Source organism: Trachinotus anak, unplaced genomic scaffold (genome assembly GCF_046630095.1).
Source record: "Trachinotus anak isolate AG129_WGS33_773 ecotype Australia unplaced genomic scaffold, CSIRO_AGI_Tana_v1 ptg000016l, whole genome shotgun sequence".
Lineage (NCBI taxonomy): Eukaryota > Metazoa > Chordata > Actinopteri > Carangiformes > Carangidae > Trachinotus > Trachinotus anak.
Genome location: NW_027273867.1, coordinates 26,065,001 through 26,072,500, shown reverse-complemented (window position 1 = coordinate 26,072,500; position 7,500 = coordinate 26,065,001). Strand labels below are relative to the sequence as shown.

Below are 7,500 nucleotides of genomic sequence, written 5' to 3'. Positions count from 1 at the left end.
TGCTTGACTGTAGAGGGGCTGCAGCTGCTCACTGGCTGGACTGGGATGGGAATGATCCTGACTGGTGGGGGGTCCGTCTCCTGCTCCATTGGACTTACAACAGCCTCCAGACCTGCAGAGACACAGTCATGTATGCGTCTGGTTCACTTCACCTCTGATCAGATTTTTCCTCATTTATCCACCATCTTGATTTTTACACAGTTTGTGTTCAGACGTTAAAAACATCTGAAAAACAAGTTTGTGTTGAAGTTCAGATTGTAGATGTTAACAGGTCAGTTTAGGTCTCAGTGGTAACAGCAGCTCACTGATGGGAAATGTCAGTCACATGACAGAGACTGAGAACACCTGATCCTGCACCCTATGTATCAGGGTGTCAGCAGGTTCACCAGGACTTCATAATACCTCACAGAATGTCACTGACTGATCCACAGTCTGAAAGATATCTGTGAAAACCAGCCGGGATGATAAGAGTTGGGGTTATTCACCAAGAGCATGAATTTATTTAACAATACTTAAATGATAAACATTATCATTGATTAATCATTAAATCAATGGATGGATGGATTAACCTATTTATTTAGAGTCCACATACAGTATGAATGTTTATGGGTCCAGCTCAATGTTCCTGGAGCCAGTTTGTTTCAAAATCACAGATAAAAACAATTTTTTTTGGGCAGCCGGATGGCGGAGTGGTTAGGGCGGTTAGTGCTTCCTATGATGTTTCTTGACCTGCAGACACCCTGTTTTAACTCTTCACCTTGATCCTCCTCTCCATGTGTCTCTGGTGATGGAGGCCAAATCTCCTGCTCCTCTTCATCACACTCCATCAGCAGGTCAGCACCACCACCTGCTGCATGCTCCACCTCCATCATCACCTCCTCACCTGCAGAGAGGGCACACCTGGTGTGAACACATCAATGTGAGCTCTCTCAGAACCTCAGAGTCAGCAGGTTCACATGAGACATGTTAGCTCTGTAAAAATAGGTCTATTTACTGTATCAGTAATGGATTTAACATAAAAACATTAATCAGAGTTTCTGCAGTTTTCACTGAACCTAACTTTTAAAAACAGTTTTACAGCACGCAGAACTGTCACACTGGCCAAAATATAAATACTATTAAGTAAACAGCTGGTAGTAGAATTATTTACCAAATACATGAACTTACTGACATTTATACCACAGTTCTTGATCATTCTTGGATATAACAGTTTATCATCACAGACAACATATAGCTGTTATTAATAAGTATAACAAACTGTAATATAAAGCTACACTTTAATTTTATGTTCATTATTTGATGGATATTTGATGTGGCTGTTAGCTCACAGTGAGCCATGCTGGCTGGAAGTCTGTGAAACTCTGTTAGATTTCTGTCTCTGTTTTGACTAAAATACGATTAAAATAAAATGACATCTGATGACTTCTATATTTAAAAGTTGTCTTCACTGGATTATTTATCTGAGAACTAACTGAGGACCTAATAACAAGCAAAAGGCTTTAAAAGAGTTAACTAAGCTGGTTAGCAAGCTCAGCTAAGATGCTAACATAAACATGTCCAACACCACTTTACTGACTGTACCTCCCTGATCCCAACATGACACGAACAAAGTGTGACTGTTGTATTTCAGTGATGCTGAAAGTTTTACGGACCAGTGGTAAACACCCCCCCCCCCCCCCAGCCAATTTAGCATTCAGCTACAAATGCTAACAGTCTAGCCTTGCAGCTAACTTAGTGACTTCAATAACTCTGCATAATAACTGCGCAAAAAGTGACCCAGACACTCGCTTACCTTATCCGGTACGTGTATATGTTAAATAAAAACTTATTCCGTAAAAATTCCACCAGTAAATGAAGTCTTTGTAGAAAATAACGAGTGAATGATTAATCTCCACAGACAGGAGCTGTTAGCTGCTCAGCGTGGTCTGAGGACGGCACTACCACGGTGTCCCTCCGCCACGTCCCCGCCTCCTGTGAAGACACTGTCCTGGACGGAGGCGGAGGGATATCTGCCTATGAAGGCAACAGCCCCTTTCATTAAGTTTTAAAATAAAAATATCTAAAATTCCCACCTGTGGACCTCTGACATGTACCTGTAAAATGTATAATATGACTTCACTTCAATACAAGCACCATCAACTGTGTTCATCCCTCAGCGTACTTCACTGCTAAAGTCTGCGTGCTAACAGTGATTAGCATGCTAACGTGACACAGCACTATAAACACGCCCTCCTCCACACACGCTGGCCCGACTTCAACAACACGAAGTTAACACGAAGTTAACACATGTACATGACAATTGAGACCGTTAAAGAGAAACTACAGGCTGACACCGGCGGCTCTGCTGCCTGGGCAGTGTGCAGTGTTCTGGCTGCGGACTGTGAGCGCTCAATAGGCTGATGTTAGCCAACTGGCTAATGTTAGCTGCGATCACCTCATGAACGTTGCTGCTGGTTAATTAACGTTGATGAAATCCCAACAGAAAACAGTTTCACTAAAACATCCAACTACAATAATGCTGGTTTAGCCTGAGAACACGTTAGCTGCTGTTGGGGTAGCTCCTCACAGTGATGCTAGTTAGCTGCAATAGCTAGCTTTGTGTTGACCTAACCGTGCCCCAAGTGAAAGGGTATTACATTCGAAAGATAACTGTTTATTTGACAGTTGGAGTTACTGGTTCCAAATCAATACACATTTTATATACAACTCATGATAGAGAGCTGATAAAACAAGATACGGTTGTACGTTCATCTATAGACAAGTGTATAAATGTTGCTCCGCATACTCTCAGTCGTCAGTTTGTTAGGAACACCAGCTGAATGTGGGTCAGTGTGACAGTCTCCGCTATGGTCGTCAGTGTTTACAGTGTTGAGCTCAGTCTGTGCTGCTGCTGAACTGCTTTACCTCATAAAAAGAGGATCAGTGCTCCGTGTTCCTCATGAACTGACAAATTAAACATATCGATATTAATCTGTCAGGAGCTACAGTACTATATAAAGAGTACTTTTATTTATTTATTTTAGTATAAACGTTACCTGTCAAAATATGCTGCTAATACCTTGTATAACCCCCCCCAAAAAATGAAATGACGCTTACTACGTATTGACGCAGGGCACCTACGTATGACGCAATGACGTAACGGACCCGGAAAGCCTCCTGCAGCTTGTTGTCGCAGCTCAGCTGATTTTGGTCGTGGAGCGTCAGACGGAGACTCTCAGACGGTACCGGGCGGAACCGGGCGGAACCGGGCGGTAACGGCTCCTCACTGTCGGTGTGTCGTCGTGTCGTCGCCGCCATGAACGTGACGCTCGCAGTGAAGCAGTACATCTCCAAGATGGTGGAGAGCAGCGGGCCCGGGATGAAGGTGCTGCTGATGGACAGAGAGACGGTGAGAGACCGGGACCGGGAACAGCCTGTAGACACAGTGATCATCTACATGACGGCCACAGTCCTGGTTCTGGTCCCTTCAGACTGTTCTGGATCTACAGTGTGGATTCAGTGAAAAAGTCCTGGACCGGGTGTGGTGTGTGTTTCTGTGTGGTTAAGGTAGTTTCCTTTGTTTAAAATCAGTCAGTCAGCACCTTAAAGAGTTCGGTCTAGACCTGCTCCATTTGAAAAGTGCCTAGAGATAACACTGTTGGGATTTGGCAGTATATAAATAAAAAAAAATCAGTGATCACTTTATTAGGAACACTGCTCTGACACTGGGTAGTTCATGGATGCAGATGTTGAAACTTTCCTCTGAGACTCTGCTCCATGTCGACATGACTGCATCACATTCATGCCGCAGGTCTCCTGTTCTACCACATCCCAAAGGGGGTCCACAGGATCCAGGTCTGAGACTGGAATGAACTCACTGTCATGTTGATGTGTGTGTGTGTGTGTGTGTGTGTGTGTGTGTGTGTGTTTCACAGACCAGCATAGTGAGTGTGGTGTACACTCAGTCTGAGATCCTGCAGAAGGAGGTTTACCTCTTTGAACGGATTGACTCTCAGAACAGAGACAGCATGAAACACCTGAAGGCCATCTGCTTCCTCAGACCCACCAAGGTACAAGACCGGGGTCCCCCTCTGTGTGACATCATTCATAATGATCCACTGTGGCTCGAACTAAATGTGTGTTTCTGCAGGAGAACGTAGAACATCTGATCCAGGAGCTGAGGAGACCGAAGTACAGCGTCTACTTCATCTGTAAGTTTCTTTTTGTCGAACTCCTCCTCCTCAGAGTCCTGACGGGGTCAGACCTGAACCACATGTTGATCTGGTTCAGTGTGACATCACTTCCTGATGATGTCATTATCTCTGGTGTCCCCCAAAAATAAAGCTCCATAGAAACTAAGGCTGCAGAACTTCATTCAGAATCCTCCTGTTTTTAAGTTTCCTTCAGAATCACAGTGAAACAGAGACATCACGATACACTGCAGACAGGAGCTGTTCACAGCTGATCACAGCTGATCAGACGATCACAGCTGATCACAGTTGGTCACAGCTGATCACAGCTGATCACTGCAGACAGCTGTTCACAGCTGTTCACAGCTGTTCACAGCTGATCACAGCTGATCAGACGATCACAGCTGACAGCTGATCACAGTTGATCACAGCTGACAGCTGATCACAGCTGATCACAGCTGATCACTGCAGACAGCTGACCACAGCTGACCACAGCTGATCACAGCTGGTCAGACGATCACAGCTGATCACAGTTGGTCACAGCTGATCACAGCTGATCACTGCAGACAGCTGACCACAGCTGACCACAGCTGACCACAGCTGACCACAGCTGATCACAGCTGGTCACAGCTGATTCAGCTGCTGCTCATGGTTGTTTTTATGTTAAAGGGACAGTACACACACAGCTCTGGTTCCCTGTGCTGTTACCAACCTGTTTGGTTCAGAGACACATTTTTGAAACTCGGAGACTCATCAGTCTCAGGTTAATCCACCTCACAGGACCAGGACCAACATTATTTAATGTGAAATCCTCATCTAACTGTTTGTGTGTGTGCGTGTGTTTCAGACTTCAGTAATGTGATCAGTAAGAGTGAGATCAAAGCTCTGGCCGAAGCTGATGAACAGGAAGTGGTGGCTGAAGTCCAGGTGAGTCTGAGGTCCTGTTGCATGCTGGGAGTCTTAACAACATGTTAACATGTGTAACTGCAGTTTCACCTTTGGTCTGAGCCTCTTCAGTGTTAAAGTCAGTGTTTCAGCCTCTCCTCAGGTTCATAAAGAGCAGGTCAAAGGTCACGGCTCTGGGTGGTTGGTTTTGACTTCAGAGGCTACAGCTGGAAACAGTGACATCACTACCTGAGCTCCTCAAGGGAGTTGTTTAACTTTATACTGAAGCTAATGTGACAAAGGGTCAACAGGAAGTGATCTCATGACTTTGTCTTTCTATAGCAAACAGTTTAAAGATTGAACAAATTATTGATGATCTCAGAAACGACAGTAATTGGTTCATTAGTGAAACTCATGATGTGGAGACGTTTACATCACCATCACACCAAGTTTAACTGTGTGTGTGTGTGTGTATCTGCAGGAGTTCTATGGAGACTTCATCGCAGTGAATCCTCACCTGTTCTCCCTCAACCTGCAGGGAGTGGCCAGGGTAAGAACCCACACCTGTCTGTGTGTGTTCAGAGTGAGTGTGCGACACACTGGAGTCAAACACTATGAGTCTGTGTTTGTTGTTGTACTCACCTGTCTGAACCCTGATGATCCTCTATGGCCTGCAGCAGGTTCCTGTTCTCCCTGTGACATCACTGTGACGTCACTGTGACGTCACTGTCAGACGTCTTCTCTCATGTCACTGTGTCTGTCCTTGTCCGTCAGGGCCGGAGCTGGGAGCCCTCCATGTTGTCTCGCTGCACTCAGGGTCTGACCTCTGTCCTCCTCGCTCTGAAGAAGTGTCCAATGATCCGCTACCAGCTGTCCTCAGACATGTCCAAACGCCTGGCTGAGAGCGTCAAGGTTTCCATGGCAACAACACTCTCATCACTCATGAGCTCAGCGTTCTAACTTTCACTTCACTTCATCTTAGGGACAGTTATTGATCTGTTCAATTAACAGCGGCAGCCAGTGTCTGTCATCACCTGTACTGCAGTACTGGAGTATTTGTACAGTGCAGTACTGTAGTATTTGTACACTGACTGTACTTCCTGTTCTCCATCCTAACGTGTTCACCTCCGTCATCAGCAAATCATCACTAAGGAGTACGAGCTGTTTGACTTCAGGAAGACCGAGGTTCCTCCTCTGCTGCTGATCCTCGACCGCAGTGATGACGCCATCACACCGCTGCTCAACCAGGTGACCAATCACGTTGCTACGCACCACGACATCATCAGGTCTTAAAGTGACAACTTTATTTCCTCCTGTTTCCAAATTAGTCGACGTTTTGTTCTTCTTCTTCTTCTTCTTCTTCTTCTTCTTCTTCTTCTTCTTCGTTGGTGTACACTGAGACTTTCCAGCAGGAAGTGACCTTCGACTTTATTAATTCATTAAAAAATTTTTTACCTTTGACTTAATTTTGTTATGATTTAAAAGCTGATCATGTCAGAGACAGATCTACGGAGGCCTGGAGGTGTCACTATGCTTCACTGTCTCATGTCACTCACATCCTGTCAATATAAGATCCTGTTTGTAACTGAGATTCTTTACAATTATTCACTAATAATAATTATTTTAATGAAATATTATTTTGTAATGATTAAAGTTTTTATTTTGTAACTATGAGAAAAGAGCTCAGCAGTGATCCTCTGTGCTGCTGATAAACCGGCCCTGACGTCTCTGTGTGTCCTCCTGTCCTGTAGTGGACCTACCAGGCCATGGTCCACGAGCTGCTGGGTCTCAACAACAACAGGATCGACTTGTCCAGGGTCCCGGGAATCAGCAAAGACCTGAGAGAGGTGGTCCTGTCTGCAGAGAACGACGAGTTCTACGCAAACGTGAGTCTGAAGTGACCTGGTTTATCTCTGAGAACTGAGAGGACCTGGATCAGGAGCGGCTCAGATCAGGGACTTCACAGAGGACAGGGACTGCAGCAAACACAGGATCAGGATCAGGATCAGGATCTGGATCTTTATCTTTACATGGTTCTATTTGAAGACTCATTTTCTGTTGGTTACAACACAAACATTATTACTACACATGTGGCCAAAAGTATGTGGAGAGTGTGTGAAGGTTGGATGAATCCTGTGGACATAGATAAGACAGTTTTGTGTGTGTGTGTGTGTGTGTGTGTGTGTGTGTGTGTGTGTGTGTGCATGTGTAGAACCTGTACCTGAACTTCGGGGAGATTGGGACCAACATCAAGAACCTGATGGAGGATTTCCAGAAGAAGAGACCTAAAGGACAACAGAAGCTGGAGTCCATCTCTGACATGAAGGTCTGACACAGCTGGGGGGTCTGAGGGGGTTCTGGTTCAGGTCCACAGATCAGGGTCAGAGTCGGGTCACAGACGGGCTGACGGCTCTGTGTGTCCCTCACAGGCCTTCGTAGACAACTA

The 7,500-nt window shown here is 45.3% G+C and overlaps 2 protein-coding genes across 7 annotated transcripts in view; one reads left to right on the top strand and one right to left on the bottom strand.

Annotated features, from left to right (window-relative positions):
- Nucleotides 1–3,075, bottom strand: part of pogza (pogo transposable element derived with ZNF domain a) — a 13,052-nt gene extending 9,977 nt beyond the window's left edge. Inside the window, exons 1-3 of one of the 6 annotated variants that reach the window (XM_071499941.1) lie at nucleotides 3,036–3,075; nucleotides 758–883; nucleotides 1–112 (exon numbers count right to left, since the gene is read on the bottom strand). The exon at nucleotides 1–112 is cut by the window's left edge and continues 10 nt beyond it. In XM_071499941.1, coding sequence (XP_071356042.1) covers nucleotides 1–112; nucleotides 758–872 — 227 coding nt within the window. In that variant the 5' untranslated portion in view covers nucleotides 873–883; nucleotides 3,036–3,075. The other 5 variants (XM_071499939.1, XM_071499938.1, XM_071499940.1 and 2 more) reach the window with 5 other exon arrangements.
- Nucleotides 3,076–3,132: 57 nt separating this feature from the next.
- The window catches only part of vps45 (vacuolar protein sorting 45 homolog), a 6,245-nt gene continuing 1,877 nt past the window's right edge, over nucleotides 3,133–7,500 (top strand). The window contains exons 1-10 of the mRNA XM_071499942.1: nucleotides 3,133–3,388; nucleotides 3,915–4,049; nucleotides 4,130–4,190; nucleotides 5,017–5,096; nucleotides 5,536–5,604; nucleotides 5,829–5,966; nucleotides 6,192–6,302; nucleotides 6,806–6,940; nucleotides 7,267–7,380; nucleotides 7,484–7,500. The exon at nucleotides 7,484–7,500 is cut by the window's right edge and continues 151 nt beyond it. Coding sequence (XP_071356043.1) covers nucleotides 3,296–3,388; nucleotides 3,915–4,049; nucleotides 4,130–4,190; nucleotides 5,017–5,096; nucleotides 5,536–5,604; nucleotides 5,829–5,966; nucleotides 6,192–6,302; nucleotides 6,806–6,940; nucleotides 7,267–7,380; nucleotides 7,484–7,500 — 953 coding nt within the window. The 5' untranslated portion in view covers nucleotides 3,133–3,295. The remainder of the gene's footprint in view (nucleotides 3,389–3,914; nucleotides 4,050–4,129; nucleotides 4,191–5,016; nucleotides 5,097–5,535; nucleotides 5,605–5,828; nucleotides 5,967–6,191; nucleotides 6,303–6,805; nucleotides 6,941–7,266; nucleotides 7,381–7,483) is intronic.